The sequence below is a fragment of the Lactuca saligna genome, chromosome 7 (assembly GCF_052625555.1).
Source record: "Lactuca saligna cultivar CGN05327 chromosome 7, ASM5262555v1, whole genome shotgun sequence".
NCBI lineage: Eukaryota > Viridiplantae > Streptophyta > Magnoliopsida > Asterales > Asteraceae > Lactuca > Lactuca saligna.
Window position 1 is genome coordinate 5613023 of NC_136423.1, and position 14038 is coordinate 5627060.

Sequence of the window (14038 nt, forward strand, 5' to 3'; positions counted from 1 at the left end):
TTTTTATAGATTTTTTTTTTTTTTTTTTGGTACGGATGATCTTTGTAGTTTGAAAACCCACCGGTACTGTAGTCCTTATGTTTAGTAGGGTTAGGAAATAAAGGTGAAATACTTGTAAATTATCGATATATCTTTTATGATTTTTTTTATTTAAATGATTTTATATTTAAAGAAAACAAAAATGGGTCTCTCTCTCTCTCTCTCACCAAAAAAAAAAAAAAAAAAAAAAAAAAAAAAAAAAAAAAAAAAACATTTCTGTTTCTCTGTTTTTGAGCCACATTTGATGTTTCTCCTTTAGATTTCTCTCTTTTTCATGGTGATGTTGATGTATGTTTTTTTAACATTCTTGGCTTCTATGTTCTTCTCATCTCCGAGGCTCTCTATATCGATCTCTTTCTCATAATTAAACAGTTCATACAAAAAAGGATACTTCGCGGTTACATAAAAGTGTGTAACCAAAGTCTTGTGAGTGTATTTGGAGAAGTCATACAGATAGAAAAGTATTGTGAATGTATTTGGAGAAGTCGTAGATAAGAACTTAAATAAAAAATCTGAATATATTTTTTAATTAAATAAAAATATAATATAATAACTATAAAAAACACACGTTTAATTATTGTTTTCTATGATTCTATTCAGTGTATCATTTGATCTATTATTTCAATAGAAAAGTGTTGAAGATCAAAGAACAATATTTTTTTATGTTTTGATTGCTTTCATGTAATGCCTAATAGGTTGTAATTAATTAGAAATATCATATAAGTGTATTTACGAATTTGACAAAAAAAGTATTATTATATTGGCTAAATTTCTATAACATTTCTTGCTCATTTAAAGCGTTAAATGCATGCAAATTGCAATAACACATATTCTTAATGAGAGAGCTATTATCAATTTAGATTATATTTGGTTTTAGTTAAAATAATAATATATTTCATATCATGATACAATACAACACTTAAAATTTTAAAATAAGTTTGTTTATTTACAAAGAGCACACAATTAATTAAAAGGTTTTTTTTCATATGTACCCCATCAATATATAAAATTAAGTTATAGTATTTAATAGGTTTTTCAACTTTATCTCAATTAATTTTGTAGTGAACAGTGATATACAAGAAGCTTCATGTCACCTTCTTCTCCATAAAGATATATATACACCCATCAACATTCAAGAGCATCACCTTCCTCACAGTAACACACACTACAGCCTACAAACACACAGTTCTGGAACAATCATTTTGCAACTTGCATGGCTAATTCCTGTAATTCTGCCACATACATGGAATCACAATGTGTAATTCAACCTCGCAGACTCAAAGACTTTCTACAAGACCAAAACCTACCATTCCCTCGTTCTCGCTCTTGCTCTCGCAAATCCACAATCTCCGTCTTCTTCCACGCCGCCGTCTCCTCCGTCAAATCCTCCTCCATTTTACGCCGTAGCATCTCCCGCCGTTTCTCCAAGTCTACACGGATCAACAGAAACAAATCATCATCAGGTCTACCGGAGCCCACGATGGCGAGGACAACTTCTGTGACTGTCAAGGATATATTACGATGGAGATCGTTTCGTGATTTGGCGGATCCGGAGGAGAATAATGTTCCTCTGCCATCGGAAGTTATTGTGGAGTCTGATTCTCCTTCTCGATGTACAACTACAACCGCTACCACAACTTCCGCTGGAACGCCGAGGAGTAGCTGGTGTGATAGTGATTTTACTGTCGGTGATTCACCGGTATGGTGCCGTGGATTTTCCGGTGATACTGAGAAGAATTTCCACATTAATGTAGCTAGCGGCGAAAGGCTCCGTCAGAACTCCAGAGATCCAATGGTAAAAATAAATAAATATGATTACCTAAAATTTGCGATGAAATTTAGTTAATTATTTTGGGGGGCTTATGATCATTTGTAAATTTGCGATACAGAATCAAATCGTACATGAAGAAGAAGAAGAAGAGGAGGAGGAACAATTTAGCCCAATTTCAGTCCTTGATTTTTCACAAGAACATGAAGAAACCTTCTCTTCGTTTCATCAAGTCCTTGCAAACATGGAAAGTAAGTGTTCTTATCCATTATCCATTTCCTCTAATTACTTATTAATCTCTTATAAAACTCGAATTGATCAATGAATTTTGCATTCAACAGGACGAAACACGATGCTTAAGCAACGTATTCAAGACTTCGAGAATCTGATTGAGGTGGAGGATGGTTGTTTAGTGAACAGAAATATCGAATTAGATGATGTTGAATCATTTAGAGTAGAAGAAAAGGCAATCCAATTAATGGATCATGTCAAAACAACAAGCTCAATTGAAGAGTGTGATGAGAGTGTGGATGATCTGTTACTAGATTTCTTTAGGGATGAATTGATCACGAATAAGGGAGTGAAAAACAATAGTGAATTTGAGTCTAAAGTTATAAGGATGGCAAAATGTTGGGTGGGAGGTGAAGATGACGGATCTTTGGATTGGGTAATGGAGGGTAGGAGAGAAGTGTGCATTCAAGAGATGGAAAAAAGAGGGGAATGGAAAGATTTTGAAGAGGAACAAAAGGAAATTGGCATCGAGATTGCAAAAATCTTGTTTGATAATCTCTTAAACGAGTTATCAATGGATCTTCTTGATGTTTAGAACGCATTAATTAAGAAAGATGATAGTCGTAGTTTTAGGTCGCTCCCTTGACGTTGTATTGGAGGATCAGTATAAAGATTTGTATCTACGACAGCATCGATGAGAAGACATGTCAAATGATCTTTAGATAGGTTGGGATTAATTAGCGAATATACAGCTAGTATAGTAAATATTGTAAATTACAATAAGTTTTCTAAATTCTTTCATCACTTCGATGTATGTACGTTTACAATAATAATAGTCTTATTCCTTCTCTTAAAGTGGTAAACAAACAAAGAACACATACCGGAGAAATCTACTAATACCAACAAATGGCCTAGGTTGGGTTCAACTTATTTATTAAAAAGGTTGAGATACTTAAACCAACCTAATCTCCTAAATAAATAAGTTGACATCAAGTTAACTTGTTTATTTTTTTTCCAATCCAATCTGTCAAATTATTTGGTTGAATCTGGGTTAACTCATTAAATTTAAACTTAAATAAAATAAATAGAGGTTATATTTACTTAAATAAGTTACACACTTCATTAGTTTTGCAATATATATATATATATATATATATATATATATATATATATATACTTAGGTTATTTTGTTTTTACTAACTATTGTGTGCCAGAATGTACAGATCTGGATCGTCGAATGGAGTAGAATCAAGGTCATTGATCTGAGGGTCTATGTATTAGAATAGGATAACATGTACCATATAATCACACAAATTTCAGTATAAGAGCATTTTAAACAATTAACCTATATTAAAAAAAAAGGAAAATTTTGGGTTTTTAGGGATAATTAATTCCTTTATTTTTAAAAATCTGAATATTTTAATTAATTCAAATTTAAAAATCCGATTTTACTCTGTCAGAATGATAGAATGTCAACCATAAACTAGTAAATATATTTTTCGATTTTATTCTGTCAGAATTATAGAATGTCAATCATAAACTAGTAAATACATTCTGAAAGAATACACAAAATCGATTCTTGAACTAATAATATACCAAATAATTACATTGTATGATTGTGATTCATTGAATAATAACAAACATTCTAAAAGAATAACAAGTATAATTCTTAAAAAATAACAATATTCTTAAACAGTGAGTATGATCATTCTTTAATTTATTCTTCAATCCTTTTCCATCAGGTTTTCAAACCATTTCTATCAGAAATTCATTGTCAAATAATTTGTAGTGATACACTTGTAACAACTGCACATTAAACATATAAATAATTAACTACAATTTTATCAGAATACGACAATAATATCCTTATAGAATAAACTATTCTTGCAGAATGGTTTTAAATATTCTTAAAGAGTTTGTATTATCAAAAATATACCACCGTAGTTAAAATGCCTCCTGCTTCATCTTCAGAATCTTTGGCTTCAGCCTCCATCTCCGGCTCATAACCACTGTAGTTAAAATGAAAAAGCAACCAACATTCTATTTCTAATTCATATATTTTATTAACTCCATAAAAGGGAAGAAATGGATGGCTTACCCTTTACTGACCAAGCTCAATGCTAGGTTTACCAAAAGTGACTGTGCAAGCCCTAATTTGTCAAGAATGGATGTGAGATGTGTATATGGATGTTGCACATTCAGCTTAAAGTTTAGAGTTGTCAAAACCATTTGCTCAGCTTCAAGCACTCGTTCTCGGTATTCATCAAACCAATCATGTTTGAATAGTTAGTTGTACATTAGATAAAAACAATCATACAAAGTAATATAAAAAGATTGAATGATAAAAGAAAGTTTAACAAGTCACCATGGGGTGTAGATAGCAGAACACATTGAAATCTTGCTAGTGGAAAATTTCAGAGGACACTCTCAATACATCATTCAGAGGGAAAAGTGTCTCCTCCGACTTTGCAGCAAGAAAAAGAGCAGCAGTAGCAATCAGCTGCAGCAAAATGTATAAAGATTATATATTAAATTCTTTCAGATAAAGATCACATTTTGAAAGTAGAATAGAATAATAAAGAAAATAAGGCCTATATGTAATAAGTATTAACATGTAAGATACAAAAATTTCTTGACTAAAGAGAAATGGTAACTTACAAATCTGTCATGTGATGCATGAGACCTCTGGAAAAAAAAAATGGTGGCATAGAACCATAGCAATTCCTATAGTAGTTTGTGGGTTGTAGTGAAATTGAAAGAAAGTTAATCTCAAACAAAAGAATAGACAAAGGTTTATGTTATTGCCTAATTTCAAAAATGTATACAAGTAAAGTATAAACTAAAATGTTTTGCTTACAGATCAAGACGAATTCCAAGGTTCTGAAGAAACGCATAGTTATAGTAGCACAAATGAGTTTCGTGTAAGGCGTTAATTCCATCTTTTCTGGAAGGAGAAAACCTCTCAATCTGATCCCTTGACATCAATTCAACATCTTCATCTTCAAATCTTGTTCGATCACATTTATAGCTAATGGATGTGGAAACTTTAGGCTTTCCATCAGGAAGAGTGAATGTGATCTTGGAGCACTCACAACACGAGATGATGATAATGATGAGGGATGCATGAGCGTTTGTCGATGATGAAGAACGTGCTCTCATACACACACACAAACACAAGTGGGGTGAGGAAAAAAGAACGGTCGTATATAAATATGGGAGAAATTAGGGTAAAAGTCAATATAACTAGATTATAGGAAATATTTATGGAACTTATATATCAAATTACTAAATCACCTTTATTTATTTATTTATTTCCTAAATTCCTATTGGTGCATTTATACACACAATAGTTGCTAGAAACATTTAAACATAGCTCTATCTAGCGGGGTGTAGAGATTCACTATCCCACGCCTGAATCACAATCAGAAACATCAAAGACAAAACCCAACCCATTTGACAAAATGGGTTGACCCATTTAATTTAAATAGGTTAACAATCTCAACTCAACCCCTTAATTTTGGGTTGGGTTCAAATGGTGTCGGTGGGTTGATCACTTTGTACACCTACTATTGATAGTTTCAAAAATCTATATAAATAAAAAGTTACAGATAAACTAAATTAATAAAAACAAAAAATCCCCCAATCCAACATCAAACTCCAGCTCAATAACAATTAACAAACCAGTCAAGCACAAATCTTGAATCAACCTCAAAGATTGCCTATATAAAATGAGGGCATGGATGTTATTCAGTATTCACACCAAGAGTAAAATAAAATAACACATCTCAATTCAACTTGTATTCATTCAAATAAATGTTAAATGTTAATTTACAATTTACTCCTTCAAGGGGAGGGTCACCATGGTCATCTAAACAATACAAAACTAACTTCTCATCAAAAACCAACTTAAGATTTGCATAATGATTCTCCTCCTCCAGTTAGAGTTAGCTTCCAAACTGAGATCAACCCTGCTTCATCACCAGTAAAAAACAGACCATCGGGACCCACTTGGATCGCTTGAATGTCTCTTCCTGAAACAACTCTGCCTCTTTCCACAAACCTATAATAAAAAAACAAACCATACTAACTGTCATAACTAACTTCCAATAAATTACATGATAAAATAAAAAAGCTACAAAGAGACTTACGATGGCAAATCATATAAGCAAACACCATTGTCTTTGCACGAACATAGCAAGATCGGCTTTCCTTCTGCATCATGCATCCCACAAAAGGCAAAAACATCCTGCAAAACCCCAAAAAAATCATCTCATTTCTTATGCTATTTTTTGATGATGAGGATCACAATGTCTTGTTATGTAAGACCCAAAAAATAATAAAAATGTAAGGGAAGTGTTAAATTAACAACTTACATCATCTACATTGTGTTGATAAACCTCCTCAATGTTGCCATTTTCGGTTTCACCCCAAACCCTGATCTTTTTGTCCAAGGAACCCGACAATAAATACTGATCCCAACATAGAACTGTTGTCACATCACCCGAATGTCCACTTAAAACCTGAATACACTCTAGGGTTTCAGCATCCCATACCTTCAACAAGAAAAATAAAATGAACCACAATCAGAAACATCAAATACAAAAGAATTTTTAAAAAGCAAATTACTTATTAATAAACTACTATAATATGTTTAAAACAACATACTCGTATGGTATTGTCAGCAGAACCAGAATAGAGCTTTTTAGCTCCAAAAACAAGGGAAAGTACAGGTCCTGTGTGGCCTTTCAAAGATGTTGCCACTGCAGAGAAACTCCTTTCTGAAGTTGATTTCCATGACAAAATGATACCATCCTGCACATAAACATGAAAATGAAAATTAATAAAACGGAATGAACGATTCCATTCCTTTCCCGATTCCATTCCGTTCTATTTACCTACCTCCATTCCGGAGCAAAGAACGTCTTCAAACATCGTAATTGCATTAACTTGTCCACCGCTTCCTCGAATAATTACTTCATGTTGTGTGTTGAGGTTCCATGCTTTAATCATATCTCGTAGACCAACAAAAATCCATTGACCTTCGTTGACTAAACTCCCACATTCGTCATCAAAGGCGAAAACTGCTCCACACTGGTCAACACGAAAAAGATAGCATAAATAACATGGTAAGTGTGTTCTCATAAAAGGAAAAAGATTCAAGAAAATCAAACAAACCTGTCCGCTATTACAATCCCAAACTCGTAAAGATTTGTCCTTGCTACCACAAAAGAGCTTGTTGGATCCAGATGGCAAAGCAATCCCGGTTATAGCCTGATACAAAGTTTTGATTGTTAGATAAGGTTCATAGTCTACAAGAATAAAAACAAACACTTGGTGTGCGTTTACCTTTGTATGCCCTTCTAAAGGGGTCACCATTGAGAGTCCCTTACCATAGAACCCCGGATGCAAGTTCTTGCTGTTTTTCTTGGGGATGCTTTTAGATTGACCAGGGTTTACTTCATTTGTCAACAATTTGTGTTGGGACTTGTGAACATTCTGATTTAGGTTGGAGTTCTCTTTGTTCTTCGAAAATTTTGTTCGGGGCTTCTCAATGGGAGGTGAATTCTCTGACTTTAATGTATTTGGATTCTTCCAAGCATATTTTGATTTACTGATTGTTTGATCCGGGTGCTTAAATTTGCAAGGATTTCTCGTGCATCTTCCTTCCAACCAATACTTGCAGACCAGATTTTTCACTTGATGACTTCTTGCGATATTTTCTTGATTTCCTCTTCCAAGCCTCTTGAAAACTGATGTGTCCGTCTTCACTGAGAATCTTTTGGCTGCTTCCGTTGCCATACTAAATAAAATACATACACATTCATGATTAGTTGCTTTCCAACAGATTCCTTCTCAAAGAAAACCATAACGAAAGATCCCTGATTCCTTTCCACGATCATAAACCCCAAAAGTCATGCAGAACGAGTAGGAAAACTGTTGATCAGTGCATCCTTCAGGTCCTCGGACAACAATGGCAGAATCAATACGTTCCAGAAAACCGATCGGTGATCAAAAACTTCCATGAATGTGTTCTACTTGTAGAACTGGTTATATCATCTAATGACGATCCTAACGCCTACCAACCCAATACATAACCAAGAAACAACAAATAACACGCAAGTAAACAAATTCCCTAAAAAAGCATAAAAACCCTAATCCTATATCTATTGAACCACCGGCTAGAATCGTAAAAATCAGATCCAATCATCTGTTGCAGTCCCGTTAACAAACTTTAACCGATGATTTGATCGAGATACATATATACTACAACGGCATAAACTCCTACGGTAACAAAGATCTAGAAGAATATTGATCGTAGTCACAATAAACTACCAAACCTGTTGATTGATCGTGTCCCGAAATTGCTGAGTCGATTTGTGAAAGCTTTCGATTGATCAGATTAATTAAAACGCAAGGTTTATGATTAGGGTTCGGATATTGAAGGTGAGCAATCGAATTGAGGATTTGTTGCTTTGCATTTTCTTTATATAGGCAATGGTCGAGCGTTCCTTGTACGCCAAGGTATTTTCTCGCATATTTTTCTCTATATATATTTTAAATACTAGGTTAAAACCGTGAACCCTCTAAATAGAATTATAGAAATTAATTATGTAATAAAATAATATATAATTAATTTAGAAAACTTATGAATTGTAATATTTTTTTTTTTTAATTAATTTTATGATTTGTATGTATTTAATTACACAGTAATTTGATAAAATTAATAGAAATTGTTGCTGTTTTAGTCAATTTTTTTCAACCCAATTTTTAAAAAAAGAAAATCAATCAACCCATCTTGCGCAAAGATCGTTTAGAAATGCTAAAAAAATATGTAAACATATTGATGACTGATCACGATTTGATTTAGACTGATAATTATCTACAATTAGTTGGATTTTCAAATTAGTTTCTTAGTTCTAAGACATGATCGAAACAACAACCAATATAAAGATAGAGAAACTAAGAACGATAATAATGTAGTTGCATACATATATTTACATACTTGTATCCATGTTTAGCACTACCAGTATAAATGATAACATAACCCGTCAAACATCATAATCAACCGTTAGAAGAAGATATATATTTAGAATTCTCTATTTTTTTATTTGCACAAGTTAGTGACGGTAACAATCTTAGTTTCTCTAATCATTGAGCCAAACTGTAATGAAACAATTAATCATTTCAAATACATGCTAAAAACATTTATGTCAACCTTCATAGATAGGAAATAAAAAAAAATCATCAAACTTTGTTTCTTATAATGCTCAAAATAAAATACAATTGTTTATAAATACATAAAATAGTTGAATGTATGATTTAGAGTTTTTTTAATGTAATTTAAAATGTTCGATTTACTCTTCTAATCGCAATGTTGAGATTGTGAATATCCTACAAGTATTTCATACATAATGGCATCATAGACCACCTGAAAAATAATTAAAATCACATGATCATTTGATTTATATGACAAAACAATTATATTTCATACTAAATTTCAATAAATACTACTTTAAAATACAAGCATACCATCTACAATTTAAAACAAATATGCAATTGTGTACCATTGAAATTCCTTGAGCTACATGCCTTAAAACATAAAGAAAATGTAGAAACACATGTTTAATCTAAAAAAATAAATAAATAAATAAAACTTATCAGGTTTTTCTAATGCACACATGTAAATCTTAGATTATACAATTAAGGAATTCACAAGTGGTTGGGAGACACAAAAGCCAAAGCTAAATATCTACAAATAAATAAAATAATCATTAAAAGGCATGTAATTCACATAGAAACAGAGAAATCAATTATATTATCTAAAAAAGGATCAAAAGTTACTTCCATTTTGATTGTCAAAAAAGAGAACCACCAAAACCACAAAATGAAATAAAACTTCTTTGGTTCATACCAGAAACATAAACCTTGATAATAAAATCCACCAACTTTGACCTACAAAACCAACCACCATCACCTCTAATTTCATATACAATTACATAAAAAAAACCCTTAAATTTTACCTTTTAACTCAACACCCCAAAGCTTGAACATCGTGATAAGTTAAAAAATGTTCGTGCTCAGAAGTTCATCATTCATTTCTCCAACTCCAACTACATCCAAAGTTCAAACATTTTAGTACACATTGCAAAAATAAAGTACTCACCTCAAAAATAACTTTATTCAAAAAGAAATAGAACTGAAACTGTTTACGAAGATATCATGGACAGACCTCAAAAGCAGATTTGCGAGAACTACTACATGGTTAAAAAAAAATTAAAAAATTGATGTTCTTAGTAAAGTCAATAAAAATATACATAAATTGTAAAAATCTACAAAAAAAAATCACATGAGTTGCAAAAAGCCATGGTCAAATAATTCCCATGCGCCTAATTCATCTCCTTTGTGCCTAATCACCTGAAGTAGAATATATATAGAAAAATAACAATTCCAAGGGTTGAAATATGACCGGTTAAAAAGTTATTTTTCCTATATCACCGAGTAGTCAAAAGAGCATAATACAATCAGCCTTCCCTTTAAGCTTATACTAAAAACAAGCAACACAAAACATGATCAAGAATTCAAAATATTAGCAAAAATATAGAAAATGGTAAAAATGAATTACCTTATTCAATAGTCAAATTTAGCAGCAAAATCGATCTTGAACATAAATAAGCTGACAAAACCCCATTTGCTACATTTATCAATATATTTTATTAAACACATACATCCTCATCTTGAAGTTAAAACTCACATATAACAGTAGGTTGAGAACTGTGAAACATTTTGAATAAAATCTCAATATAAATTCCTACAATAAAAAATGTATAAGACTATACATAACTAAAGTATTATTATCATTAATCTATGCAGTAAAAAACTGAACTAACATTACTCTATGTTCCAATGTCTAAGACCAAGCCTTTATCTTGTTTGTTATGGTTCAGTTACTACTTAGCAATGTCTTTGATTTCCTCCATTTCAGCTCCTGTAATCCTTTACATCGATGGATATTTCTAAAGCGAAAACCCAAATTATTGAACATTAGATTAGTTTTTTTTTGTTTTGAGGAGAATCGTCATATAAAAAAGAGAACAGAGGGGAATGCGATTATTTTAAAGCAATCTAGAGACTGCAACCTAATAACAATCAATGCCCCACCAACTAAAAATGATTAGCAAATGATGAACTGAAAACATGTAAACCTTATAAACATACCTCTGAGAAAGCGTTGTGTATGCAGGGTTTGAAAGTTAGGAATCAAATCGCACATACCTAGGATTATGTTCTTCATCATCGCTCCTCAACATCTACAAAGTAGAAATATAAGAACACAAACCTAAACAAAATATAAGAAAAAATCCTAGAAAGAATTATATCCTGAGTCGACAAATAATCGAAAGAGAGAATAAAGATAATGATGTGGGGGAATAAGAATCATAAATCAGATATAATTTGTTCGACAATGGTGGAAGTGATTATGACGGATTATATCCTGATTTGCTGATTTCTTGGGATACCATTTTTGAAATTCAAAATCCAGCTGTGTAATCCTATATGTTAGGAAAGAGATCGTATAATATTAACATCGATTGTAAGGCATAGCTGGAATTTCACATTGATGATTTGAGCGGGAAAATTCGCTAAGGGGGTACTTAGCTACTGCCACGTGGCGAAAATGGTTTTATTTATTAGATTAGGGGATTTTCAAAAATAAAACTAAAAAAATTATAATATATATTTTAAATAATAATTAGATGAAGCCTCTGATTGCTGTGAGTTTGAATGATCATTTAACATCTCAAAATTATAATATAATTTTTTATTTTTAATTAAAATAATATCATTGTTTCCAACCAAAACATAATTCATAAGAAACAAATGTTTGAGTATAAATATTCCAAAATCCATATGTCATAACATCTACAAACATGTCACTAAAGGAGGTGTACGAGTACGTTTTTATTTTCCTCCGATCATTAGAAGTACCTGAAACATAACATTTCAACCGTAAGTTAAAGTTTAATGAGTTTTCTTAAAATACCACCACACAAACATATAACAACATGCATACTAGGTCCACAGCCATCGGGACTAGATTATCCATGAGCCCACAACATGAATATGGCTTGCCTTTCTGGTCCAGAGCTCATGTCTGGATTACTCCTAAGCTCACACAATAAGTTTGGCTTGCCTTTCTAGCCCATAGATTATGTCTGACATGCTCACGGGTTTGTTGGCTTCCGCACAGAGCAGTATTGACTCAACCCAACCACACTATATCAATATATGCAACAAATAAACATGTAACAGTAACAGATAAACATGCAGATCTTAACAAATCACTACAACATAGCCCAAATAATTATTTTAATGACCTAATAACATTACTATAATTATTTGAAAGCTATATTAAAAATTGCATAAGCGTAGTTCACTTACAGCGGATTTTAAAGAAAATCAGGCTTTATTTGGAACAACGTTTCGAAACCGAAAGACTCTTTTTCTCGGGACTCCGGGAGCCTTGGGGATTCCTTAGGGTGCTAGGGGATCACCTAGGCTTAGGGGAGGGTTAAAACCCTTAGAGAGAGAAAGTTTACAGAGAAGAAATGAAGAAAGGTGTGAGATTTTCGGAATGGCTCGCATGGTATTTATAGTAAGTTTTTATGACACTGATAGGTGCATTTTATGCACCTACTTTGTATGTTTATTTCCATCTTTTTATAGCATTCTACTTTATAATTCTTGCATTTAGTTGATTATTAGGGCAATTGCATATTTCATTAAGAGTGCCTGGTACTTCACTATTTTTGATTTATTTTGCAGGCATTATGGAGCATGGAACGTGGAGCTTGGATGCATGGATGCATGGATGCTTGGATGCTTGGAACGTAGAGCTTTGGAACATGAAGATGGAGCCAACAGTGAAGACGTTTTGGAATTTTAGCAAAAAGCATGGGCCATGCCAAAAACGCATGGTCAAGACAAATGGCCATGCCAAAGAAAAAACACATGGGCAAAAGGCATGGCCATGCCAAAAACGCATGGCCTCATGGCATGTCACGTGAACTTTAATAAAAGAGCAGGAGACGTCATTTTGAAGAGGAGGACGGTTTTGGGAGCAGTTTTTGGCGATCTAGGGCAATTTTGGGAGAATTCTTGGAGCTTTTGAGAAGACTTAATCATTGCAAACATTGGGATTTCACTTTTGTAAGGATTAAACATTCCAATTCCATCTTATTCTTGTTTGATTTGTTCTTAGCCATGTGTGGCTAAGAAACCCTAGTTTCTAGTTCTTGTTCAAAAAATGTTGATTGCTTGACTTGAAGCATATGATTTGATGTTTGATTTGTGATTCTATTCTAGTGATTATGTTTTTGTTTAACTAGAATCCTTGAATTTGATTTGTGTTTGATTGGCCACTTTCATGAATTGAATTTTTGTGCAGTTAATTAACTTTTAGGGCACCTAATCGTTCTATTGAGTTAATAATTGGTAACAAGCAATAAGTTTTCTTATTGTAAAACATATATCACATGTTTTCACACTTCCGAGCGTATGAGAAGAAATGAACATTGTTGGGAAGCTTGTACAAAACTTAATGCAGTTTTTTCAATACAATCTAAGAGCGTGTTTAGGTTGAATTAGTAAAGCTAGGTCTAATCAAAGAGCGTGTTTTGGTTAGATAATTTGGCAAGCGAGAGTTATTAGAGCGTGTTAATATCTTTCAGTACCAACATAGAATAGCAATCTTGAATTACATCAAGTCATAATCAAGTTGAACAACAACATTGAGAACTAGAACTAGAACCATTCAATCAGTTTGTTTACAAATCTATTTCATTTTGTGCATGCTTTTAAAGTAGATTGTTATTTAGTTATTTACTTTTGCAAACAAACCCCTTCTTTGTGACCAAAGTACCTTGTGCAAAAAGGTATAGACTTTTGTCCCGTGTCTCTGTGGTTCGACCCTGCTTGCCTTGTACTACTTTTTAGTGCATC

At 32.6% G+C, this 14038-nt stretch overlaps 2 protein-coding genes and 1 pseudogene across 2 annotated transcripts; 1 reads left to right on the top strand and 2 right to left on the bottom strand.

Annotated features, from left to right (window-relative positions):
* The first annotated feature begins 1159 nt into the window (after positions 1-1159).
* LOC145006177 (uncharacterized) lies at positions 1160-2852 on the top strand. Its single transcript, XM_078965276.1, has 3 exons — positions 1160-1834; positions 1929-2058; positions 2149-2852. Exons 1-3 carry the CDS (start codon positions 1253-1255, stop codon positions 2631-2633), a joined length of 1197 nt encoding a protein of 398 aa, XP_078821402.1. The 5' UTR covers positions 1160-1252; the 3' UTR covers positions 2634-2852.
* A 932-nt stretch (positions 2853-3784) lies between these two features.
* Positions 3785-5197, bottom strand: LOC145006622 (cyclin-T1-4-like; annotated as a pseudogene).
* Positions 5198-5809: 612 nt separating this feature from the next.
* LOC145005628 (zinc finger CCCH domain-containing protein 48-like) lies at positions 5810-8559 on the bottom strand. Its single transcript, XM_078964743.1, has 8 exons — positions 8377-8559; positions 7385-7838; positions 7214-7309; positions 6938-7129; positions 6704-6850; positions 6412-6591; positions 6187-6284; positions 5810-6098 (listed from the first exon to the last, which is right to left on the bottom strand). The coding sequence occupies exons 2-8, from the start codon at positions 7835-7837 to the stop codon at positions 5945-5947; spliced, it is 1320 nt and encodes a 439-aa protein (XP_078820869.1). The 5' UTR covers position 7838; positions 8377-8559; the 3' UTR covers positions 5810-5944.
* Between the last annotated feature and the right edge of the window lie 5479 nt (positions 8560-14038).